Raw genomic sequence first — 27,675 nt, forward strand, 5'->3', positions numbered from 1 at the left:
CAGAAGAGAAGCTCCCTCACTTTCTTTGGCTACTTTCAGAGCACAAATAAGATTTACTGCCATAACTTTTGGTATTTGTGTATTGGTGTTGGTTTTCTCAAGTAGTACTAAATGGCTACGTTTCGACTACAAGTCTGAATACACAAATTCCAATTTTCCATTTTCCAACCCTTTACCTGGTTTTTCTCAATGGAGGCATTGCGTTTGTCACACATGGGGCTGATCTCCATGCCCTTGTCACGTTCCCTGTCCCCTTGAGTGAAGAACTCCACCATGATCCGATCGGTCCACTGCCGGTACAATTCCAATGGTTTGGTGGGGTTACTCAAGTCGGCGCAGTGCACCATGTTCTGAAGAACCTGAAGCGATACCACTGGCCTGTTAAAACCTGGCTCATTTTCATTTTTTCCCCTCCAGATTGATCCTACACTCACCTGAATGCGGTCAGAGTAATTATCCAGAAGCAGAACCCCCAGACTGGTGACCTTCTTGGTCTCCACCATTGTTTTTAGGTCTGCCAGCAGGTTCATGTGCTTGGACATATCAGTGGCGAGCACCTGTTTTCACAACAATCGCATGGAATCCATCAGGCCTTATCATTCAAAAACAATTTGGGGAGGGGGGGGGGGGTCTCACCATGTCAATGACCAATTGGCGCAATGAATGTCTTTGTTTCTTGCTAAGGTTTTGGAAAATGTCGCAGTTGTCCTCTTGTAGAAGCTTAAAGCCGACAGCCAGGTGATGATTCTCCAACACGGAGGAGTCGTTGTACATCAGCGCTAGCTCGGAATCTGAGGGGGTTAGATAGAGTTGGGCGGATTTAAAGTGGTTGTCAACACACATTTTGCCTGATAAACTCACTGGTACTGATGAGAAATTGATTGGAAACACCGGGGTGATCTACATCATGGATAGCGCTTGCAAAGAGAGCGGCTAGGATTTCCAGATCGGTGAACACGGCCTTTAGCAAAAACAGACAAGGACCACAATGTTACTCAGCCTTCCATATAGCGATACTCTTTTCATACATAATTGGGCCAGTCAAGTCTTTTGAGATGTACCTCCAGTGCAGGAGTGGAAAGCAACACATGCGTGGACTGGACGACATCGGCGGCGTGGATGTTGTTGTGGTATGCCACGTCGGCGTGGTAGTGGTCTTCCAAAGTCATCATGAAGGTGATGAAAGTGTCAACTGGAATCTTGAAGGACTTGAGCAGGTCACGTTCCTGAGATAGAATGTCAAAATGAAATCCCATTTGCCATGAAATTTCCAGAACGCCAAACATTTTAACACGCCGCCATTTTACGTTCATTCATTCATTTCCATTGATGTTACCTGGAAAATGGTGTACATGGTGACAGTCAGCGGACGATTCCCAGAGTGCTCGGCGACCTTAAACACGTCAATTCCCCATCTATTAATGTCCTCCAATTCCTGCACAAACACGAGCACCAATTTTCAAGACCATTTATCAGAATTCGAGCGTTCCAGCGTTACCACCACGATCGGGCGCACCTTGGCCAATAGCAACTCTTGGCTGGCGCTGACCCCAAAACGTGGGATGGTAGACGGTGCTAAACTGGGGCTGTGAGTTGGCTTCTTCACACCACTGATCTGAGACATGGGTCGCTTCCTCTTTTCTTCTTTGGTGGGAGGAGCCATGATGTCCATGTCATGTTGCTTTTCTGTCAGATGAGCAGAGACAAGTCAGGTAATGCTGGAGTTCAGACGGACGCAAATTTCAGGGCAACTTACCCAGGAAGGTGCTGGAGATGAACTCCGAGACTTGGTTCCCAGAGCGACTGGTCTCCGACAGCTGGCTGAGTTCTCGGTTCAGCATTCTCTTGAACTGGACAAAGCGAGGACAAATCAAACAGTCAGCTGGCGGTGACTGATTATTTTTCAGTGCCATCAATGACAATAAGATGTACCACCATTTTCCATCATCCAGGGTGGGTTTTTCATTTGAAATGGAAAAGTGGATTGCAGTTTGGGGGGAATGAAGTCAAAGGTCACAGTGGTTTTCAAGAAAGAAATCAAGAAAAAAAAACATGGCAACTGAATCCATAGCTAAATTAAAATAATTAAAAAAATCTAAACTCCTGACAACACTTGAAATCATCTCCTCAGTCAAAGACAAAGCAACTCCAGCACCCTCATCATGTTCATTCACCAATCAAGTGCTCCTTACCTGAATGAACATCCTCGACTCCGAGATGGAATAAACCACTTCTGGCATTGCAGCGCAAAATCAAGCATGGGAGCGAGAATAAAATCAATTGGCGAGAGCTGAGCTTGGTGCTTCTCCTTTGCCACTGCCTTCCTTGCCTTGCCTTGCGCTTCTTTCACCGCCTGCTTAAACGCAAGCGGCGGGATCCCCCGGCAACCCGGTCGGTCGGGAAAGCTCGGATCGATACCAGCGGAGGAACGGGAGCGCTGGAAGTACGTGTGGAGGGAGGTCCACCTTCCTTCCCCACTCTGCCTCATTCACTCAATTCCAGCTTGCTCTCGTGTGTGTAAACAGAGCGAGAAGGAGTAACTCCAATCCACGCCTCCCTCCCAAAAAAAAAAAACGAAACCCAGCTAAGAATAGCGACCAATCCGGCCAACTCTGCAGCAGAGCCGGGAGAGCCGCGGCACAGCCATTGGAGGAAAGCTACACAAAGTGGGAGGAGCCCAGCGTGTTGATGCTGGAGGTTGCACCACGCACCATGTGCACTAAAGTTTGAAGATGAGATGAAGAAAAATGATGAAAGAGATGAGAATCAAGAGGGGAGGGGGCTGCCTCTTCATTCATGGAGCCAAAAATAAAGAGAACATCACGAACCACAATCATGTGGGGACAATAACAACCACCACCACCACCACCAACAACAGCAGCATCATTTGTGGGAAAGTGTCTCCACGACAATGTGCTGACACAGCAGTGTCAAAATATTCTCATTAACAAATATGGTGCAAAGTAAAAGATTAAATGCAGCATGGAAAACACAAACTAGGCATTTTCTATTCAACACTGACACTGCAATGCATTTCTTATGATTCATTTTGGGTATTCTTAAAAATACATGAATGCATTCATTCATAATACTATGAAGTACATCATTATTAACAATTGTTCATTGAAGTTACTTGTGTAACTTATCCCCCGAAATGGCAGTTTTCTCCCCAAAAAAATCATCAAATTTCACTTGAATGGTTTGGTGTTATTGTATCATATGCATTTTGCGCTGAAAATTAGTGAATGAAAATCACAACTTGAATTTTTTATTCAACTTACAGGCTTCCCTCCCACCGAAACTCGGGACGCCGCCACGTGAGCGCCATGTTTCCGGGCAGACGACGTACAGTAGATGTAGGATATATCAGAGTGGCACTTATGTGCGTGATGCCACCAAGAGCACGTGTACGCCGTGTGGGCGGTCTCATCGTGGAATCACGCAACCGTTAGTTAGGCTTCAGTCAAGGGAAAAGCGCAAGGAGAGAAGAAGAAGAAGAGAGTCATGAAAGGGGGGTTGGGAAGATAGAAGGAAGAATGAACGGATGGAGGGGATGCCTTTGCATACTCGTTCACATTTTTCGACACGAGTGGGGGACGGGGGCGTGTCTTGTCTCCATTGGCATGCTATTTGCACTCATTCATGTTCATGGAGTTTTTTACTCAATGGCAAGAAGGGTTACAATTTCACAGGGCCGTTAAAGTAGTTTGGGAAGTAAACCGTGAGCACTTTTGGCTATGACTTCAACTCTGGAGTTGGAAGTTATTTTATATATATATATGTATATATGTACAATCAGCCATTTTCTGAACTATTTATCCTCAAAAGGGGGGCGCTGGAGCCTTTCCAAGCTGACTTCAGGCATTTGAGATTAGTGGTCAGCCAATCATAGGACTCGAGGAGATGAATAACCAATTCATACCTTGGGGGAATTTATAGTGTTCAACCAGCTAGGCTGGCATGCATGTTTTTGGTATGTAGGAGGAAACTGGAGTACCCACCAAAAACCCACACAAGTCTGGGGAAAACATGCAAATTCCACGCACTGAGGGCCCACTTAAGTCAAAGGCATATAGACTAAAGAGATTTTTGGGGTAGAATGTTCAAAAGTTCCTTTACAAAGCACATTTGTGGTAGAATTACCTTGTTGGAGGCCATCTCGCTGACCGAGTGTCGTGTTTTCAGGGTCTCCAGTTGTTCCAGGCACCAGTCCAGCTCATCCAGAGTCTCAATGGCAAGCTGCTGGTGCGGTTCCTCTGTTTCGGCACCACAATTATTATTATTATCATTTTTTTAAACACAATTTATCCATTATATATTTGGGGAAACTGACCTGCTAGACTGGTGTTGCACATGGATGGCGGGTTGCTGCCAGACGATCGGGTCCTGTGGACACGAATCATCCTTTTAGTTCATAAGATTTCAATTGCTTGCACGTTTTTAAGTGATGGAAACACTGACTTGCTGGCGGGCCGATCTTGCTGGCCAGTGATGACGGCAAAGTTGGTCCGGACGGTCCTCAGGCTGGCCAGGACCTGCCAAATCAGTCAGCGCCATTTTTGTTTTGGAATTTATTGTCATTCATAAGCTGGGAGGCGGAGGACTTACCTGTGCAAATGGTGTAACAATGGTGTCTTCTGTGTGTCTAAATGAGAAGATAGAGCAATACAAAATAAGATGATTAAATACACAAACGGCCATTTTTTTTCTGACTGGGAGGGTTGACAGTGAATGATCATGTTTCAGTGTCTTTGACAGCCGGCAACAGAATCTTAGTGAGAATGTTGTCAAGTTTCTTAAAATTGGCAAAATGTTATTCTAATAATGAATTTGTTTAGATAATAAGGTGACACAGAAAAATGTACTCTCTTAAAATTGCTTTTACAAAATGAATCTACTGATAAAAGCAATTAGAATTAAAAATGCAGTTTTGAAGAGTTGAGCAAGTACCATTAAAATTTTTCACATTTTCCAATAAAGGAACTAACATGAATACAAAAACTTGAGTACATTTTTCTGTAGTCATAACCACAAGATCATGCACTGTAACAAAACAAGGTGAATATAAGAAAAGGATGCAATATAAACAATACGTGGCTCCATGCACACTCCAAATTATTAAAAAAAATAACGGTGTTTAGGTGATCCAAAGGGGGTCAAAGGTGAATTCAACTGTATTTAGTTAAGGTTTAGGGAAGGAAGCTGTTGAACAGTGGGGGGGAGAGGGCTTCAACCAAATTGCTGATTTTGTCTGATTTGAATGGTGTTGCTCTCACCGAGATGACAACCAGTTGACCTCCCAGTGCTTCAAGCTCTCTTCCCTTCAAAAACAGGGAAGAGTGAGGAATTGAACAGATTTTTTTGTGCAAGTCCTGCACCGCATCTTTACTCTATCAAATATATGCCTAAACTCATTGGCTGACATTCATGGCGTCCACTCCATTTTGACCGGGAGTGTCGGCAGCATCAATGGCAGCCAATGAGGAAGCAAATCGTCCTATTTTGTTAAAAAAATAAGAAATATTCTCCTATTAAAATGTTGAAATTGTAAAACAAACGCAGTAATAAAAGCCCCACACGTATTGGTCTAGTGTCGATTTAAAAATATTAATAATAATGCGAGTATATTTAGATAAGCAGTACATTTCGATTGGCATTATTTCTATTGAATCTGGTGGTTAAATGACAAGAAGAATAGGATGACTTACAGGTCACCTGCCGTGGAGGCATTTTTCGTGGGACCTTTGGGCGACAGGTCAAAATCCGAGTCGGATCGGTACAGGAAGGATTCCCTCCGCTGGCTGTGGGGGAAGTTGGCCTGCAGGACCAGACCCCCAGAACTTGGACTGGTTTGAGCGTCAAGGGGACTGCGCCCTACCGACAATCCATTCTCTACATCAAAGCTGCGGACACACAAAAAAAAGACAGGATTTTCATGACCAAACTATTAAAAAAATCATTCCTAAATGAATGACATACACAGTAATAGAATGATTAAACGCCACACGATTGGACGCCATGTAGAACTATTATTATTTTTTTAGGACTCCCCATTTTAGTGGCATATTAGTAATCGATAATAGTGTGGGTGCAACAATACTCATAAGTCGTATTAGCAATAATGCATTTAAAAAGGGCTTAAAAGGATGATGTATTCTTCCATTTTTCCTTCCAATCTTTCCATTATTTCTTGCTCTTTTCTACACAGCCTCCTCTCCCCCATCCTCCCCCGCCTCCCCCATACAGTGCAGTCAGTGTGTTTGTAGCAGTCACATGAACGGAGGGGGCGGGGCATGCTGTTATGTAATAGTCAGTAACAGACCAGCGTCTTGTCCTCATGCAGCATCCCATTGGGTGGAGAAGGGAGGATGATGGCAAGAAGAGCATTTTATTTTATTATTTTTTATATTTTTTTTGCACACTGCAGTTGCTCCAACTTGTGAATGGAAGAAATCAGTGTCGTGTGTTTAGGAATGAATGATGATGAATGAATTATGAATTGAACCGTAAAAGACATCAAAATGCATAACGAAGGATTTTCCACTTGCTTCAATTGTCAGCTCACTCTGTTTTTAGGACTCCTGGTCTATCCTAGTTTGACTTCACATTTATTGTTCAGCGCCATTGACAGTTGCATGTTATCTGGGCCTGTTTCGGTTTTCTGTGGGTACTCCAGTTTCTTTCCACATCCCCAAAACATGCATAACAACTGGTTGAAAACTCTAAATTGAGTGAGTGTAATCATGAATGGTTGTGTCTCCTTGTGCTGTGCAATTAGTGGAAGTCCCCCCACTCGTAGTGAGCTAAGCTCTAGCACCCCCACGACAGCATTGAAACTAAATGCAATGGAAAATGAAGATGAAAAAAAAGCCTGTATTAAAAATGTAAGACTTTTCAGCAGACCATTTAACCCAGCCTAAATAAATGAATAGATGGTCATCCATATGATGAAGAGTTGATATAATAGTGAGTTTCCTTCTGCACTTCTGCTTTTTGACACTGGAGCTCCTGTAATTGTTTGGACAAGGTGTTACCCATCAGCCCTTGCGGCTGACAGCGTGTCTGTGGATTGGCATGTCAGCAGAATGGCAAAATATAATGAAAATAGTCAGAGAGGCTCGTGTAAAGAAGGTCCTGGACTCCCCTTTACTGGGCTTCATATTGGATCAGGAAGAAGTCCCCCCTCCCTGAAAACTAGACTATTTTTAGACTGTCATCTCTGACATGAACTCATCATTTCTGCACGCAGACCTGATGACGTTGACGTATTTGGAGGTTTCTGCATTGTTTTGCTACAATTCACATCTTCCACATGGTCAACTTAGCTTTATATAGGTTGTGTTTTGAAATAAAATGATAAAAAAATCACATTCCTTAATGAGTACAATTACATTTTTCTATACAACAGTCTTTCTTTTTGGCATTAGAATACTTCACTAACATTTGATTTCATTCCACAAGGCAATTTGTACTTGATATCTAAATAAATAGAGTTACAATATCACTGCAATATGATTTAAGGGCTTCATCTAAAGATGGCTCCACTCCAGTATTTCTATTTTTCAATTTGTGCCCCCGCAAAATGCGAGCCCCCCCTCTGTCTATTTCTGCATTGGCCCGCCGTAAAATCCTTTCTATTTTTGTTCCCGCATCACGCTTCTGTCTCCCAGCAGCTAAATTTAGCAGCCCCTCGCATGAGGGAATAGACCGAGAAAGGAATCGTCGGAGCTAAAAATAGGATTTCAGGTAGTGTACACTGAGCCCCCTCCTGCCTCTGCACCACGGGGTGGACTAACCCCCCCCCCCCCCCCCCAAGCCCCAACCGCTCCTTCATGCATATTTATGGCGAGGTTTCTATTTGAAGCGCGAGAGGAGCTAAAATTAGAACGCAGATCAAAACATCGCCCACGACTTTCCCTCGCCATGGCTTCACTTCCAGTATTTTTTTTTTTCATTTTTGCTCGTGCTCACTTGCTTTGAGCTTTGCAGTTTAACAAAGGGAGAAAAATAAACAGAAACTAGTGGTTTTTAGTTTATGGGTTGCCATTGACGGTGCTAGATGTCCAATTTATTGATTTTTGCCTTTTTTTAATCAATATCAATACAAATTGATTAATTTCACCACTAAAATATAAACAATAATGTGTTGCTGGATCAGTAGAATATGGAAAAATCATAGTTAAAAAATAAATTAAGTTAAATACTGAACATGAAATACAACAAAAGTTCCATATTAGAAGTCAGTCATTAGATAATACAACAAACACTATTTCTAGCAGTTTATATCTCAAAATAATATAACAGCATTAATCTTTATCCCCTTTGATGAACTACATAAGTCGGCGAGAGCAGGAATGCGATTGTGTTTTAATAAATTTAAGGGCTTTCATAAGATTAAACGTAAAAAAAATAATAATACTCAACCTCCATTGTGCTTGAATTTACACACGATAAATATATCAACACATGGATTCAGTGTGCTTTAAAGGTCAACGTTTCGCGGACTACTCTATGTTATCTAGCCAAAATAAAATGTCTCCCATTGAAACAATGTGTCCCAAATGTGAGTCCATTGTTCGTGTCTCACACCGCCCACCTTTTCACTCCTTCCCATCTCGCTCTAAAAATACCACTAATAATAAATGCTGAAAATACCAACCAAGACTGAATTGCTTCAAAATAAATCTTGGTTAGTGTGTGTGTGTGTATATGTGTGTATTAGTGAGATTTACGCAGTAAATGACGCTAGATGACGGAGAAGCAGTTAGCTACTCAATCACAAAAAGAGGGTCCCTCTACTGGCCAGATGAGACACTGCAACGTACAAATACTAGATAGTGAGTCAATAAATATATAAAAATCACTGAATTGGCACTGATACTAAATCATCATTCAAAATTGTTGTAGCAACAGATATTTCCCCAAAACAAAACAAATATAAAAGGGAGAGTTGCGTGGCGGCGATGGCGTGATGGATGGCACCCTGTCAGCGGTGCCGATATCGGACACTCGGCCTGCGTCACGGCCTCCCGCGCCAATGCCGCTTCAATCTGGGGGTCGTTAAAGTACAGGAGCCAATGGGCCAGTTGGAGCCGCGCCGGAGGAATGGACAATACTCATGTTTACGTGGGGCCGACGCATCATTCTGGACGAGAATGTCGACAATTTTGACATTTTTTTAAAGATGTCAAGTGGTGATTTATGCACCAATTTTTTTGGATCTGGGTTCCAAGGTTTTAAGGGTGCCTGGAGTCTTACTCAGAGGAATTTTGCATGTTTGTTTGCATGGAGTTTTCTGTTTGTATTACATCCAAAAAATATTGTGAATTGTTTTTTTTTAATTCAATAATTTCATAGATTTTAATGTATTCTTTTCAAACATTTAATTTAATGTTTGCATTTGCATGTAAACATAGCCTTTTAAACAAAATGTAAAAAAATAAATCTCACTATTAAAATAAGGTAACAGTTTTTTGCATACATTTTTATATTTAGTCAATAAAAAATGGACATAAAATATAAGATATAATTAATTATCTTGATTAGAATTTGTTCATTCATTCAAGTAGGATTAGATTTTTTTTTTACTATTAAAATAACTACCACATTTTAACAATATATTTACTTTTATACTAATTTTTGACTATAATGACCGGGCCAATTACATAAATACATTTGAACTAAGTTCGACTCCCTTTACCCTCCTATTGGGAATAACTATGTTAAGTCCTTTTCTGATTTAATTTAGAATTAATTTGTTATTTTTCTGACTTTATCTACAATTAACTTGTTATTTGCAGCTCATATTCACCACTATGCAATAACCCATCCATAAAATCCATCCAAACAATAGAAACAGAGTTAAAAGTTTCCATTTGTGGCGTTGCCTGGTGTCCTTTTGTGACCGTGTGGCTAACATATTACTTATTCTAAACATAATTATTCACCACAACAGATTGCTGGAGAACATGAGAAAAGCGGCTTAATGTTCAGGTGGCCTTTTTTCCCTTCACAAACTCGTTCAATAAAACAGAAGCGAAACCAAATCCTTGCTAGCTGATGTCGTCTCACCCTTGCTACAAAAACAGGGCCAGGCGACGACTCATGTTTAAATATTTTTTTGGAAATGTATAGCCATTGTTCGGGAAGAGGGTGTAGACCCTTTTTAAAATGAATGTACGCTGCCACCTCACTGACCTTTTTTCTTTGGATCATTGCTGATAATAGAGGACGTGCATTAAAAAGAAAGAGAACTTTGTGCAAGGCCACAACAGTGTTTTCAGTATTCAAAAGTAAGTAAGCAAGAAAAAGTCTTTTGAATGCTGTGATCAATTTGCATGTTTTTCCAAGCAGGTAATGGGATAATGACGCACGCACATAAAATGAGCAGCTGGCCCGCAAATGAAACAAGCGTGAGTGAATAAGGTGGCGTGTGTGTGTGTGTGTGTGTGTACAATGATTATTCGACAAGGACGACTGTAATCGGGTCCAGCTTTAGATCTTTCCTTTGGAAAACAACAACCGCTCCCATAGACTTTTTCTGGGGAAAGACCGATTGTGGTCCAATCCACTTGAATTGTAAATCAGTGAGATCGGATTGCTGGTGACAAAACAAGTCAAATTAGCTGTTAAAGAGCAGTTTGCTTTTTTAGTTTTGTTCACAAGTTTGAACACAATAAATGATCACCACTCCCAATGCACAAACTAAGGAAACACCTAAAAATGGTCAATACTTTTATGTTATAGAACCCTTTGACTGCCTAAAACACATTTTGGCAGAAATGTAAACCGTCTCATGGCAGGCCTAACTATAAAAAAATGCACCGGGTGACCAATAAAACTTTTGAAGTTAGCGGCATGCTCCCTAAGAAACAAAAACTAATGTTTGGAGTATGTTAGGCAGAGCCAATATCCCTCCTCAAAACAGCTGTTCGAATGTAAACAAAAGACGAGTACGGAACGACATTTTACTGGACTCTTTCGGCAAGGAAAAATATTTATAATAAATATATGACTTATCTCACAAAGGTAATATTGGTATAAGAAATGGTCAGGAAAAGTATGGAAAAAAAGGAAATAGAAGCTCCATGCTATAAAATGCAATTTTTGGGAAGCATAAATCTTCCCAGCCAAACGGATTCAATAAATGAATTAATTGGCCGCCATTGACAATGTTGGATATAGATATATTGTAGGTGCTGGTTTGGAACCCGAGTGAAATGTTCTTGGTTTCACACGTGTATGAAATGACATCATTGGCTCAAAGGCAAAACGTCGTCATGAGTCATTACCCTCGACGTCCAATACGCAACGGCAGACTTGGAACGGTCTGGCAAGGAAGCCAGCGCAATGAGACAAGTGAGAGGAGATGACTTGGAAGGGAAGTCAGACACGGGGAGCGGTAAAGAGAGAACAAATGACAAGAGGTGGACAAAAGTTCAAGGCTTCACCACAGCGCACAATGCCAATTTCCTTACCTGAAAGTGTCCAATGGTCAAGTATATTTTCAGCACGCCAGTTGTTGGAAACATCTTTCAACCAGAGTCAACTTTCATTACATTACATCCAAATCAACAAGTGTTAAAAAATACTGAACTGAACCGATAAACGAATGATGGGATGCCGAAACAGTAACAACAAGAAGCATGGTTGTGCTACAGCACAATACAGGCTGAAGACTGTGATGAAAAGCAGACATACCTCCAACTATGAAAAGTCATAACCTATAGCAACAATAAATCTGCCAAAAAAATGGGTTCCAAGTGTGGATGGATATCAGCCCCATATTACATAGCTACAAAGGTTCAAAATTATCGGTTCACCAATGATGGAGAAGGACTTCAAAGACCACAAGAACTACTCAAATATATATATAAAAAAAAAAACATAGCAGAGTAACATTCCATTGCCTCTAAATATGAAATATTTCATGGGATGTCAAGAGGTATTTTTATTTTATTTTTTTAAAGTAAAACGCCATATGTTAAGTACAGGTCATTTTCATTTTTTTTTAAAGAAAACATGGATCCTTCTGTTCAAAAATCTGACCTTCTAGAGCTAAAACTTTTGGATTCCGCACCCAAAAATTACTTCAACAAAAAAACTAGTCACACCCACTTTAAAGCATTGTCTCCACGGACATAAAAAAAAACCAAACATGTTTTATCAACATAAACCATTTTCCCGATTTTGGATTCAATATTAGACAATGAGCTAAAACCAACGTCCTTCAGGACCCCCCCCCCCCCCCCCCCCCAAAAAAAACCCTACGCAAAGTGCCGCCTCCAACTTTGCGTAAGTGTCCGTTAATGAAGCGATAATGCAATCCAGCACAAAAAGTCCATCAGTGGACATCAGCAGTACAAGTTAACAGATGTCATGAGCATTAACGTCAACTCCAAAGTTGATTTACAAGAACAAACTGTTCCATCGGCGTGTAAAAAGTACAAGAGACGAGTGACGTCTCCATGTTCTTCTACTTGATTCACCCCGCCGTGCAAAGCCGCTGATAATTCAAGCAAAAAAAAAAACCTTTGGACATATTTATGATGACATAAAGCGATTTGGCGGTGACGCCACTTTCTGTTCAAAGCTGGCGATGACTTCATTGCACAAAGCAGAAGATGGATAGAGTGGAGCTAACAAGTTACTCCTGAGAAATTCTTCCAAAGAGATAAATTGACTGCTTAAAGTGTTCGGACTTCAAATTGCGTCCAACTACAACAGTGGCGGTCTTTGCATTTTCTCATACCGCCTTCAATCCAACCCTCAAAAACTATTTGATTGGACAACGGGTGACCAATCGACTGTGTACCAAGACCTCAACTGCAGCTACAGCTGTGACACAAATATAAATAAATAAAAATAAATTAATGCACAAAAATGGGGTAAAATACACTTCCTAGCAGCATTTAGTGATTAAATACAAACAGAACTTGGTCCACAATATTATTTAGGAATATAGCCATATTTTACTCACCAAAAATCCTTTTTAACTGTACACAATATCCATCCTCCTTTCTTTCTTCTTTCTTTACTATCGCCATCGAAGCTAATGCTGAAAGTCGGGCCTGTCCTGTCATATTGTCTTGAAAATAGCTTTAAATCAACACAACACAATATTTGCTTGTGCGCTCCAAATACAGTTTGATAGCTCTGGCTAATTAATGACTAGCCTCATAGTTGATGAAAGCGATGACGTAACAAGGCAACAAGGCAATGACGTATTACTACGCCGGCGACAATACATTGTGGTGTTGCCAACTCGAAATCTGATTGGTTAAAGCAACAACAGCCTTATCGACGCTTTTTTAAAGTTGATTGTGTGAAGAACTGTGAGATAGATTTCTGACCCTGGAAACAAATAGTGGCTGAAATGTGATTGGTTAAATCAGGGGTGGGCAAACTTTTTCAGCCCGGGGGGCCACATTTACTTAAAAAATTTGACAGATGGGCCTGGTCAGCACAAGATACGATACATATAAAAAACTGCATTCGTTAACAGTACATATGAAACATAAACAGAAAGAAAAGACTAAAGTATTATATATGTATGTATGTATGTATATATATGAATGTGTGTAAATAAATGTATATATATGTATATGTATGTATATATATATTTTTTTTAATTATTATTTTTTAAGCCTGACTATGTGGATGGATGTGGCCCCAAAATGTGAATGCAGTACATTTGTTATACTCTAGCCTTGTGGTCTAAAAGACTGATAATGACGGCACTAAATGATGTGGTGTCACAGAGAACAAGTGAAAAAGATGCAGTGCCTAAAAAAGGTCAGCATTTGGACATCAATCACTTTTGCTTGTCCAATGAGTACATTAAACACGGAAGCCTGACACGGTTGTTCATCTCACATGTGGCTTTTACATCCCATTCCTCAAGAGAACATCATGGAGAGAGACACAGACCTTTACTCTCTAGCATCAACTCATTTTTCCAGCAGTGACTGCATGACGACCCCCTAAAAACCCGCAAGACTCCATTAAATAAAAAACAAGGCTCATAAAATAATTGTAGGATAGAGCAAGACCCATCTGGCTTCCGTCGACATTTAAAAAAGACAAACGGTGTCACTTCTATATCAAGAAATCAAATCTTTTGGAGTTTCCATCGAGACGAGAGAAACTAAAACTCTGAGCATTTTAGACCCATTTGTTACGAGTTTTACAGCTTGGATCTCCATCACGACAATACTTTTTTCTTTCTTTCAAGTGAATCCAACAATAACTAAACAAAAATAGGTCAAGCATTAAAGAGAATAAAAAGACTGGCAACAAGCATTCTCCCCAAAAAAGTTTTCAAGAGCATCCAAGCAATGACCTTCATTTTTTTTCCTATGAAAAACTAAAAAAGCCTCCATATTAAGACCGTTCTGCACATACCTTTTCAACTGAACTATTTTTGCATTATTGCACACTTTTTAAATGAATTTAAAAAGGTATCGGGACCATAGAGTTGATTTTTTTGAGTTAAAATTGAAGTTGAAAGGAATTTATGAAGATAAAATACATATTTTATTACTTCCCAATACAGCATGCTCACTACAATATGGAGACACGACAGTTATTGATAGATGGTTCAGAAAATAATTGTAACATATTTTTTGCTACAGCTATTAAAGTGTCAAGCGAATTGCAAAAAAATAAACAATACTTTTGAACTGTCGCAGTTAATCCGTCAAAAACTTTTGACTTTCTGGCAGACTATAACAATGTTTTAATGCATCATTTCTGTATAGAAATACATGCCAACATCCGACATCCTATTCTTTTAAAACGAGAGGGCTGACTTTGAATGCTCATATGTCCGCGCCATTGACCACACCAGACGTCCAATTCATTTGGACTGGGAGAGGTGAATGAACTCACAAAATGACTTGAAATAAACACTATTCTCAGAGAAAGAAAAGCAGGAAAAGTCCACAAGTAGTGGAAACGTGGAAAAAGCCAAGATTTGCGTCTATCCAACAAAGTGGAAGAAAACCCTCACAAGCTCCCAATGAGAAGAAGAGAAAGGTTTGATTGGATTACCGCCTGCGTTTCTGCACGATGTCAATGGGCCTGTTGACCGCACATGGCGATCCCCACTTGTTCCCGCTGCGCACCATGACGCTCCTCTCCCCGGCGGAATGACAGAAGCCGCAATTGGTGGGCACGCTCATGATTCCCGGTGGCGACCCACGCTCAGCCTCCTCTTCCGTCTTCCCCTCGACACGGTTCGGGTCGGCTCTCATCCCCGGAAAGCGCCGCCCGTCCCTCCGGTCCGTCTCGCTCCGTGGCACTTGGCGGATTCCCGGGGACGCTCATTCCCCACCAGGTTGGACCGGACGGTAAATCTAGGAGCCAGATGGACACTCCATCCCGAGAACACGGGACGGGGAGATGATAACGGAGATTTCAATCTTCAAATGTTGGTTAAGGAAGCGAAGACGACGCAGCGACAGATCCCCGGTTGCTTGAGGTCTAAATGTGTCGCCCCTGCGGCCCCCCTCTCTCTCTCTCACTCTGCCGTCCGATGCGTCTCCTCGCCTCCCCCTTTTTGCTCTTCTTCTGTTTCACTGGCCGCTTCCTCGGGCTGTTGCGCCTTTTTAATCGCAGAGCAAACAAAAACAAGTCCTTCCTCTTCCCTCTGGCAACTTCAGTCACCCACGCTAGCTCAAGTCTTTGTCCAATTTGTTCTGTTTGTCCAAGTGCCCCTGCCAAGATACATGTGTGTGTGTGTGAGGTGAGAGTAAGGGGGTGGGGGGGCACATGTGACCATTGCAAGTGTGTGTATCACATTCGAGTTTGAGAGACTGAGGTCAGAGCTAAGAAAGGGGGAGGGATCATTGCCAGCATGACTTCTGCCTTCCACAAATGTTTGAGGCGCTTTAACCCTTTCTAAGCCAAGTGACTATTTTGGGGTATTTGGATAAACTTCACCTGACCAAAAGTCTGTCATCCAGATATAAGGACATGACATTAAGGATACAGTATGAGCATTTTTCTTGACAAATTCATTCCGTTTCTGAACTGTGTATCCTCACAGGGGGTGCTGGAGCATATCCCGGGTAACCACACATACCAGGCAATGGCTAGCCAATCATAAGGCACAAAGAGTGAGACAACAATCCACGCTCAGACTTATTGACGGGAGTAGACGTCCTTTTGGATTCAGTGCCATGGACATCCAATTTATGAGTGGGAGGGGGCAACTAAACGATAACCCCTTCCTGTTGTCTCGCCTACATAGTCAATGTTGATACAAACGCAGGACGGGGAACCCCCATTGGCAACAGGCTATTATGCTTTGACTATGTTAGGTAAAGACAACAACACACACACATTTAGTAAACGTACAACATGGTCTCACGCACAAGCACACAAGGTCAGCAGCTCTGGAAAAGGGGGCAATGTATTTCCGAAGACCAGAAATGTGTAAAGTAAATATGAAAGTGTAGCGCGCACTCCTGCTGACAATTTAAACAGGAAATATTTGGACATTAGACCAGGAAGATGAGGATATACAGACTCTATTCCCATAGTTAGATTAGTTCTATTAGTATTAGGTTTAGAAGAAGAAAAAAAACTGACACAAATTTAAGGAAAAGATGCCTATAAAAGATAAAAATGTCAAATCTTGTCATGCATTTTTTTTGGACTACAGATCATAACAAGTCAAATGACAAGGTGAAAGAAAGATCTGGAAATGAGTTTAGCACAGATCAAGACTTAAATTGTATGCATTGACTGATCATTAAAAAAAAAAAGGTAAAATAGAATAAAAATAAAGCAAGTATATTGCGGAATGCCAGTGAATAATAGCACACGAGACAATTTTGCAAGCATCAGAAGAATGAGCGACTGGCAAGTGTTTTTTTTGGCTACCGTTTGTGATATTTGGAAAGAAAGACCAGCCTCAACAAATGCTTTAAGAGATCAGCAACTTGAGAAGTAAAAAGAACAAGTACAAACACACCGTCCAATGATGCAAGAACACTTCAAAGCTCTTTTCTACATTATTGCACCCAAGGCTTGACATCAATTTGTTCCTACGCTGCCAACCCTCCCACTTCAACGGAGATTCTCCCAAAAAGAGTTATAATAAACAAGCAAAACTGCAAAGCAATTTAACGCATTGGTCCTAAGTCGATAACAGCCTAGCCTGTCTCCCTTTTAAACTTTATAGGACAATTTGAACCTAACAGGGGTGATACTATACCAGATCCATCAGTGTGTGTATGACTTTAAAGGGCGTAGCCTAGGGAGATCGCGTGGAAACGTCTGGGCATGAGTTTTGACCTACTACACCATGGATTAAATTTAGGCAGCACTGTTATTTTATATGACCATTTCTTCTTCTGGTTGTGCCTCGAGATTTTCCAATGTCGACGATAAACCTCGGCTTAAAAAAAGGCTTGTAAACGCTGTAAAGTTAAAGGAAAGCGACTTTAACAAAGTTTTACAAGACTGACAATTGCTGGCGCTAAAAGCAGATGCTTATCCAGTTTTTTGGTGGCCGTGCGTCACTCGAGTGGAAAAAAAAGCAGACATCTGAAGCAAAACAGACACTGTAGGTTTGCTCCAAATGTTTGTAAAGAGGGCTGAAATGACCAGGGTGGCATCGTCTCGTACTTATCAAAGCTATAGTGTCCATTTTTTTTGTTTTGTTTTTACAAAAAGGGGCCTCATGACATCATATGTTGGCCCCACATAGAGAAGGGCAAAATTCCTGGGTAACGAGCTCTTTTCAAGCGTGTTAAAGGAGCGCTGTGTGTTTGAGTCTCGGCCTGTCAGACGGCATCACGTCTCTTTGCTGACCTCTGTTTTATTGTCCAACAACATTAATTATGCTAAATGGAAAGAGCACAAACAAATTAAACAGGCATTCAGTGAAGTGCAAACTCCCTCAAGAACAAAATGTGCAAGACTTTGCCATATTTTCAAATATCAACGTGAATTTATACCATCTCAACACTCAATTTGATCAAATTTGAATGTACACAATCAACACAAAAAGTTCCATTTCCCTTAAAAATCAAATGCAAACATCATTCAATAGTAACAATTGAATAAAACAATTCCTCCTGACAAAACACATATCAAGAATATGAACCCGTTGAAAGATATTACGCATTTCAACTGATTTGATTGCAGCGTAACCAATCAATGCATGGTTACAAATTAGCAAACCCTGAGGGCGGCTACGCAAATTAGGCTAGTCAAACACCACACAGACAAAACAAACTTGATTTGTTATTGACTCGCGTTAAGTCAAACACAAAAAAAAAAAAAAAAAGAAAAACATCCCAAACAGACTAAAGCTGGATGGGCAGTAAGTAAGTAGTACGTGATATGCACACAAAGCAGCCAGAGCAGGTGTCGGCATGAGCTTGTTTCTCGGGGGGTTTATATTTGGCCGGGTTATGCCAAACGTCATGTACTCAAGTAAAGGCTATCAGCATGTCATTTCATGATTCATTGATGTGCCATCTGCTCGTGTGACGCTTAAAAGCTTCGTACTGGTCACTTCTTTTAAATCTTTAGGAAGGAAACTGGAGTACCCAGAAAAAAACCCACACAGGCCCGAGGGGACAACATACAAACTCCACACAAGAAAGTCCAAACCTGGGATTGAACCATCAACTGTCAGGACGTGCTAACAACAATTTGCCAAAATAATGATGAATAGAAAAATAATATGGTGGATATCTCATATTGGCCATCATTGAGTAGCAAATGTGAATATTTTGGAGTTTTTGTCTGACAATAACTCAAAATATGGAGGCCATTTTTTTTGGATGAGATGCAAAATTAAGTGGAATTAAGTCATAAAAAAGGGTAAAAAAAAGAGCTCAATGGCAACTAATGCCATGTTAAATATTGACATACCCATATGTGGTTTCAGTGCAGACAAACTTTTGGGAAAAATGCTAACACATTACGCAAATGACATAACTTGCACCATTTAGAATAAGTGGGTCCTATTCTATAAAAGAATAAAGATAGAATCTGTAGGAGGGGGGGAAAAAAGGTGTTGCATCTAAGAGAGCCCCCATTGTTGCTCTGTATCAGCCCAAGGCATAAGATAGTCAGCTCCCCCCTCTAGTGGCTACAACCAACAGTCATCTGACACGGTTGCATAGAACGGCGGCATAGAACTAAAGATTAAAAAAAATAAAAAATAAAAAAATAAAGTTCTTTTCTGAAACACACCTTTGTTGTAAAAAAAAATGCCTGCTTTTCTTTCACCACAGTACAGAATCTCACAAAGGTATTGGTTGTACGAATGAGTTGTCCCGCCCGCCCTTAGGAGAGGAGGTGTTGCCGTTGAATTTGGGCTATGTTGCTATGTTGGAGCCGTCACGGGCTGCTGCCGGCCGGCCGGCCCCCCTCGGGGATCGATCAAGCTCTGGGGGCCATTGGGCAAATCAGTCATGCTGAAACTCTAGAGTACAGCCGTGACGCACAGAGTAGCCACACAGGCCGTATTGATGAATAGGAGTGTGCGTTTGGCCGAGGGAGGGGGCGGAGCATCCGGAGACCTCTGACATTGACACTATTGCCCTTTGATTAGGCGCCCTCACTTGACATCTTTCTTGTTGCTATTTCGTGTTTTGATCACAAATGACAAGTCAAGTTAACATTTTAGTAAAGTTGACGTCTGTGAGGTTAGTTTAGCCGCTATTGATGCCAAAAAGATGGCCAATCCAGTTGAAGTAGGAGGGATGGCAGTAATTGGACGAATGGATTGGATGTCCACTTTCGAATGACAGAAGGAGGAGGAAAAGAGACACTTTATTGGTCAATTGGATGATAAGTAAAGTGGTTTGAACGCAACATTTGAAGCCATTTGGATTTGACTTGAAGTAAAAATATGAGTGGACTTGGACCACTTGGACAACTCAGTACACGGACCACAAGTTTGACACCCTTGGCCAAAAATGTTTAGTCAATTTCCTCCTCAAGCTTAACGCCTTGAGCAGCAACTGTCCTTTTTACGATTTGAAGGATTTGAAGCTCTTATTTAACCACATCTAAAGTGGCACTATAAAAGAATTGTGTGTGAGTGTGTGTGTGTGTGTGTGTGTGTGTGTGTGTGTGTGTGTGTGTGTGTGTGTGTGTGTGTGTGTGTGTGTGTGTGTGTGTACGCAATGTACAAATAGTACCCTGATACTCTTGGTACATGTCCGAATAAAGCCATGTCTGTTGTGACGCAGAGTACAACTCAATCCTTTGTGAGTAACAGAAAAGATGGTTCAATTAGTCCAAAACAATCTTCTAAGTGGCTTCAGGAAAAGACAAACAAAGTGACATAAGAATTGGATCCCTGACAATGCACCCAGAGTTCCACGAAAATCAAATACTTTTTAACACAATGTTACCACAAAATAAGGGAACACAAACTTGCTATTTTTCTCACGGCCTTTGTGTGATTTCATCAATTAAAATACTGGTTGTCATTGACACGCTATCCAAATCTTAGCCTTGGTCATAAAAATGTGTTTTTATATGCAAATCTTGCCATATACTGAATTTCGTGGCCAAAGATGTGACAAACCTTAAGAAATGCTTTCCATTTTAGAATGTTTTACTGGTTGAAAGATCAGTTTTAACATTGAATTATAAATCATTTCAAGATTTGATCATCTGTGGTCTGTAATTATGAAAAGATTCAGAGAATCTGGAAAAATCCTTGCACAAACAGCTTGGCAGAAACCAACATTAAATGCCTTCAGGCATTCCCACAGTTAAAAATTGTAAAAATATATATATATATTTTAAAAAGTCATGGTATAATTTCATTAAATCAACTGAGAAAAGACAAGTTGAACTTTGCAATGAAAAGGAGAAGACACGCTTGGAGCTCATCTGAAATGTACTGACAAAAAAAATGTAGTCTGACATTTCTACGTTTCAAATTGTTTCTTAAAAATCCCGAATGTAGTGTCCGATTTATTGGAAGCAATAACTAGGAGTCAAATGACGGCACCATTAATGAACTGAAATGTGATCAATCAGTGCAAATATTTCAACTACTACTTTTCCCACACAGCATACTCCTCGGTCATTCCTTGCAAGATTATTTTCCTTGCAAACTGCATATGGTGAAATTCAGGTAAGAAGACAATAAAAGGCTTATTTTCCTTCCTTTGGTACTTGTGAATTTGGCTTCCAATCTCATGCTCTGATCTTCTCATATGATCCCAACAAGCTGGAGGAGATTGGATGACACTCTCGAGCACATGTCTCATGCCCAGAGTGCAGAAATCACTTTTCCGTCCACTTTTCCTCTTTTATGGCTTGTCTTTTGGAACGCTTTACGGCAGTGGCGTCAAACGTGCGGCCCGCGGGCTGCAAGTGGCCCTCTAGGTTATTCTGCCTAGTGAGCAATTTGTAGATCATTCCTACTCTACATACAGAACCCTAATCCTAAACCACAAACCAACAAGAAGCCTCCCAAAAGTCCTTCAAAATCAATAGAAACGGATCTAAAATTTACCAGAAATGACCTTAGGTACGCACTGTCTAGCACTAACAATGGTGGCAACAAGTTAACTTTTCAAGGCTCAAAATCAAATGGACTGGAGAAATTAAATTTGCTGAGTTCTCTAAGAAAATCTAAATTGTCCTTGACTACAGAATGCCGATCAAACTATTTGCAACCGACACTTCAACTTTGCTCGAGTTTGTAGATCTCGAGGAAGAAAATCAGCGGACAGAGTTGGATCCAAAAAGGTTCCCCCAGGCTGCAGGACATTGAAAACACAGCAGCGAGTGTATACACTCCAACAACGACAACATCCAACATAGTAACAACCGATTATTGGAAGACATGTTAACTATGTTTTGCATTCACTGCCAATGTATTTTTTAATAGAATATAAAACCAGACAAATCTGAACGTTAAAGTGTTAAAATGATCCTGCCTTGACTAAAAATATTTAGTGCCACCCTTCGAGTAGGATTGAACAATATTATATAAAGAAAGATTGAATTGCAATTTTCTGGATGATATTGCAATCATCAAAACATCAAAATGGCCTCTAAAATTCTGTGATGTTTGCTTTTATCTAGTAAAACAAATATGGCGCTTATGGCAAAGGATTTTGCCATTTGGCAAAATCTAGCTAGGCTGATTGGACAGTCTGAATTGGGCTTAGCTTTTAGTGTTTGGTTGTTTGTCTCCTTGTGCCCTGCGATTGGCTGGCCACTAATTCAGGATGATCCTCACTTTTGGCCCAAAGTCAGCTGGGATAGGCTCCAGCACCCCCTATACTAATGAGATTAAGTGGTTCAGAAAATGGGAATTTGAATACATGGTTTACAAAAAAATTGCAGCCATACTGGTTTCAAAACTGCATCGTCTAATACGAATGTGGAAACCTAAATGCTAAAAACTGTTAATTCAACACAATTTTTCATAGTGAAAGAACGTCAAAGCTTCAGAGAGCAAAACACTACCAAAAAAAAAACAAGGACAGACCAATACATACCCAATACACGAATGCCTACGAGTGGAAAAGTTTCCGTGCATCTTCCTTTGGAAGCGAGAGTCCTTGTTCATCATCTTGGAGTAGTTTTGAAAAACAGCAGGTCAAAACAAAAACGGTCAAAAGTGAGGATGAAAGTGACTCTGTGCTGTGAGAAAGCATATCATGCTGGAAAGAACTTCAAAGAAACTACTGGAGTTTCTCATTTAGGAGGATTGAGGGAAACAAAAGAAAGAATCACAGTACTAAGTCAACTCAGTTGGATTTGAGCTGATTGCTACAGCAAGTCAAGGCCTTGTGGGTCCTATGCGCTTTTTCCTAGCTTTGCTTTTGCTTCCATCTCTGCGTAGAATTAACGGATCAGTGTGCATCAAGGTGGAAATTCAATTTATGCTCCAGCATTATCTTCATGTCCACTGGTCTTCACGGGAAAAAAGGGCCGCAAGAAATGTTCAGCACATGCCTAAAAAGGCAAAGAACGTCGTCTGGTTGAAGCCTCGCATCACGGTGCCTCAGTGTCTCATCTTGCAGAAAGTTCAGCGGTCAAGCCGAGCCAAGTGTGCATCAACCCGGCAGATTGAATTCTTCTTCCCCCAAATCGTCACTCAACCGATTCAGGTCTTCTTTTCAATCCAAAAGTAAGTTCAACCAAGCCGCCAGAAGAATATCTTTAGAAGAAAAACACCATCCAATAACCTTTGCAAAGTTGACTATCTGATCAAAGAGTTTCCTACGGCCGAGTTCAAGCCAGTCAGGATAAAATAGAGCTGGAAAGAGGGTTTCTAGTCCCATGAGATGCTCCCCGGAGCGGAGCGTCCCACGCAGTCCTTGTCAGAGAGCCCACAACACACGTCTGCTGCTCCCTCTTCTATTGTCCCCCCGAGAGTGGTGGGATCCAACTCCAGCTTGAAACAACAAACAGCGCTATCTCCCCAGAGTATGAAATGCAGAGAGAGAGAGCGAGGAGGGGTTGGGTGCAGACCAGTTGACAGAGGCAGGCCAAGAAAGTCCAAATGAGAGAGGGAGAGAAAGGACCACAGAGAGGCATGAATGGGACTTTGGAAAAGTTGACTGGCGATGAAGGGGTGGGACCTGCCGACTTTGGGGCGTCCCCATCCGATACTCTCTATCAGTATCGACAGGCGATAAGACTACTGTTTTTGGACCAACATGTCCGTTGAGTGGGAATACTTTGCTTAAAAAAGGAATCACAAGCATTATGCATTTGTTGTAAACAGACTTTTTTGAGACGGTGCCAGTAGACCGCCTCTTAAATCCCCCAAAATATGATTTTTCATTTCCTGGTTACATTATTTTCACTGCTATAAAAACATATTAGAAGGCAAAATATCTTGGAGAAAAAATCTGAATCGGGACATCCTAGTCTGGCTACATCCCAATACGATTATCTAACAATATGGCAATACATTTTTTTTTATATGTCAATAAAAAAAACAACGAAAAAAAAATCTACAATAGTTGAGGATGTAATTATTAAAAAAGTGAAACAAAAGTTTATGTTTTGCACCGTCACGGAGAATCTATCAAAAACTTTGAGAGAATAGGAATATTTCTCTGCAATATTTCCAGCAATACTACAATTTTGACAATAACAAATACACAATGCTTATCTTTCATTGCCATTGACGATGCTTGACGTCTAATTTACTTGGAATGAACATATATTCATTGCCACTGAGTGAACATTGACAATATTACAGTGGAAAGATTTTGCTCCTCTGGAAAGTCATACTGACAAACGTACGATATATCAGTACACTACATCGCCATATCAATATATTCTCACAGCACCAGTGCTAACTGTAATAAAATTCCACTAAAAGGTCCTGAACAAAGCAATGTGCTTTCCCCCTTTTCATGTGAGCAACCTGCCTCCGAGCCAGTAGTAATAACAGTGCGCTGGTCGATCAATACTTCAATATTGCATTTGTGTGTATGTGTGTGTGTGTGAGTGTTTTTTTTTGTTGATTCAGCCCTCCTCTTTAATATTGAACTCTGCTCTCACGCAATTATACACTCTGATTGGAGGGCACAGTGAGTCAAACATGAAGGAACAGGCAACCACAAGGCTAAAAACAGTCAAGTACAGTAAATTAAACCAAATACAACCATATTGGCGGAAAAAAAAACCAAATGACTTTAGCGTACTACAACCCCAGAAAATTATTGTCAAGTGGGAGTTTGATTCGATTTTCCGTCAACTACTATTACAGTATTCATACCTCCTAAACTTAACCTTAAAATAAATGCAATTATCAAAAATAATGCTATTCATTTAGTTTTCCTCCACTGATGTTTTTCGATATAACATTCGCACAGGCATGCATTTAGCAGGCCCTAAGGGGGTCTTAGACAGGGTGCCATTCAACCTTAGCCCATCATTGGTCACGCATATACATAACTGACAACAAAGAAAGACTATTTTAAGTGTTAAGAACTATGCTTCCAGCGCAAACTTTCACGTCTGATCATACAGCCCCATTTACTTTGCTTTGAAGTTGAGTCTTAAGACTTAAAACACGCCTTGACTGACGCACACAGGCAGCCAATGGTTAACTTGGGTGTCAAACAGACTATTTCCAACACATCAATTTGGTGTACTTTGATGATTTCAGAAGAAGCCGGCAGGAAAAGACTGCAGTGGGTCATCAACACAACCCAAAAGACCATCAACTGTCTGTCCACCTTCTAAAAACCTTAAAAGCGGTAGAGACCATCATAAAAGACAATACGAATCCTGGCTTCCTCCACTTCAACCTGCTCCCCAGTGGAAGGCGCAACAGAACCATAACAGCCAAGACAAACAGACTCGAGAACAGTTTCTTCCAAAGAGCTATCACCATACTCAACTCGTTCTGCACCTAGGACAAAATCAAGACTTATTACTACCACTTATACTACTTATTTATCTATTACTATTTATTGATGATTTATTTATCATTAAAATGTAGTGAAGAATGACAAAAACAAATGCCCGTAAAAAAAAGTAGAAATTCTGTGAATGAGTTCAGAGAATGATTAAATACTGGGGGGAAAAGTAAAGTATTTTTCATAAGAGTCTATTTAGTGAGATGTATTAAAGCGGAAAAGGGTTTTTAATCAAGTCGGACGTTGAATAAAAATAAAGTCGCAGGTGTTTTAAACTTATGCTGAGTTGTGACATTCATTTTCCGCTGGATCTTAAGTTTGTTTAATTTATCCTTCTTGCCAGCCATCCTGCTATAACTTTTCTTCCTCCGCTCAGTAGTGACATGAGGAGAGACTACACATAGCCTTACTTGCAGAAGACTCTTTTGCAGAACCTCTCGCTCCATTTAAAAACATTGCGGTTTGATGTCACATTTTCCAGAAGGGACCATTAAATTCTCTTCCACCAAATCTGTGTAATATTTGAATATAGGAAAGCAATTGGGCTACATTTACAAAAATTGGTAAAAGAAGAAATCCCACATAGAAAAAGTTTCTTTGAATCCTCTAGATTGAATAGGAAAATATCAACAAAATACTGTTAAGATGTATTTCAAATTATACCAGCGTTGGGGTACAGTTTATCCCAATTTTTTGATGGAAATAGATGTGCAATCCATTTTGAGTTAAGAGGCCGACTTGATTAAAAAATGAAAATCTAAAATTATTGGTTTTCAGCAAACTATCTTTTCAAAGCATTACTTTGTTCTATTTGAGCCCCATGAAAACAATATGATTCATTCTATGGCCAGTGGGAATACTTGGTAATATTTGCAATATAGTAGTAGAGTAATAACAAGACAAGACATCTGAGAAAACATGAGTTTCTCAGCCACGTGGTTTCTGTGTGTTTGACGTATACAAAATATTTGCCTGACAAAGCGGAACAACAAACACAGCTGATCTGGCGACAGCAGGGATGTCGTGTGTTGACAGAGGTGAGTCCAATCAGGTGGACAAAGCTTTGGAAAAACACTCCCACCTCGAGGAAATTAAACACTAAAACTGACAGCCAAGTGAGCCGATTCAAATGCCGAAACCAGAGAGCCCAACTATGACCCAAAGAGGAAAAAACCTGCGTGAAATCATCTGACTATATTAATTTGAGCGTCCCACATTATGTTAAAGTGCAACAAGTGTGTGAATTCCTAAACACGAGCTTGGCTTCAGCACTTTATAATCCGGCGGCCAAAAATAAATGAACAAGAGCAGCTGTAGAACACGACTCTTAGCCCTTATGCTAACAAAATATAGCGGCAGAACAACTGACACAACATAAAACAGCTAAAATAAATAAATGAATAAAAAAGGACCTTTGGCATTGTCAACTAAAGAAACTGGAGATGAGTAAATACACGCTTGCGTATGTTTCAACTGATTGGCTGCCATAGACATTGACAGACATCCATTCCAATTTGACTGTCTAACTGACTGAGTGGTCTCCAAACTATTCTAAGAAGGGAGCCCATTTGTAGACTCTACCTGGGCGTATGGGCCAAAGTGAAACGACGCCTCTGGAGATTGATGCTCCTGTTCATCATCATCTTCCTGAAGAGCAGAGGAGAATTACGAGGGGATCCACCCGGAGAATTCTTTGGGGATCCGCTGGGTGATGCCATCTTGACCCTTGGGATGAGCTGAATGATAGGCAGTCTGGGTCTTCTTTGTTCTTGTGGCCCCACCTGAACTTGGAGTTGCTCTTCCTCAGAGCACAAGTCAATCATGGTCAGCAACGGACACCGCTGGAGTGTGAGGCGAGTTCCTTTCTACAATTCCTTGATTCTTCTATCAACAGGATGTGAAGGGAGAGAAGCACATGACCCTATTTTTTTTTCTTCCGAATCCAAATCCTGGGGAGCTTTTTAGATGGAATCCAGAAGGAGATCCTACGTGTGTCATTGGCGTCTTCCCCAAGGAGTGCGAGCACGTAAATGTAGAGTTTGTGCGTCCCTCCTGCTCTCTTGAAGCTTTGTTTACATTACTGCTGAGCCATCCCCTCTCTCCAACTAAATATGGCCGTCTGATTTACAGGGGAGCAGCATCATGACAGATCTCTCCATGTTCTCTTCTGTCCCTCAGCCTCCCACTTTCTTCGATCCCAAAATAGAATCCTGCTTTTGAATATGGGAAGGGCGCTGGAGTTGAACTTCCTCTTGACTCACAACATGGATCCATGACTTAGTTGGCTTTCTTG

At 40.8% G+C, this 27,675-nt stretch overlaps 1 protein-coding gene across 6 annotated transcripts in view; it reads right to left on the minus strand.

Moving 5' to 3' along the window:
* pde4ca (phosphodiesterase 4C, cAMP-specific a) overlaps positions 1–27,675 on the minus strand; it is a 32,799-nt gene that overhangs the window by 3,334 nt on the left and 1,790 nt on the right. Inside the window, exons 1-15 of one of the 6 annotated variants that reach the window (XM_077724014.1) lie at positions 26,964–27,442; positions 5,709–5,903; positions 5,277–5,321; positions 4,609–4,645; positions 4,462–4,535; positions 4,334–4,386; positions 4,144–4,256; positions 1,757–1,850; positions 1,517–1,686; positions 1,337–1,435; positions 1,062–1,226; positions 862–961; positions 637–791; positions 435–557; positions 177–359 (exon numbers count right to left, since the gene is read on the minus strand). In XM_077724014.1, coding sequence (XP_077580140.1) covers positions 177–359; positions 435–557; positions 637–791; positions 862–961; positions 1,062–1,226; positions 1,337–1,435; positions 1,517–1,686; positions 1,757–1,850; positions 4,144–4,256; positions 4,334–4,386; positions 4,462–4,535; positions 4,609–4,645; positions 5,277–5,321; positions 5,709–5,903; positions 26,964–27,205 — 1,848 coding nt within the window. In that variant the 5' untranslated portion in view covers positions 27,206–27,442. Of the gene's footprint in view, positions 1–176; positions 360–434; positions 558–636; positions 792–861; positions 962–1,061; positions 1,227–1,336; positions 1,436–1,516; positions 1,687–1,756; positions 1,851–4,143; positions 4,257–4,333; positions 4,387–4,461; positions 4,536–4,608; positions 4,646–5,276; positions 5,322–5,708; positions 5,904–15,051; positions 15,646–22,496; positions 23,388–26,963; positions 27,443–27,675 lie in introns of those variants that run through there. The other 5 variants (XM_077724018.1, XM_077724016.1, XM_077724013.1 and 2 more) reach the window with 5 other exon arrangements.

Source organism: Stigmatopora nigra, chromosome 9, assembly GCF_051989575.1.
Source record: "Stigmatopora nigra isolate UIUO_SnigA chromosome 9, RoL_Snig_1.1, whole genome shotgun sequence".
Lineage (NCBI taxonomy): Eukaryota > Metazoa > Chordata > Actinopteri > Syngnathiformes > Syngnathidae > Stigmatopora > Stigmatopora nigra.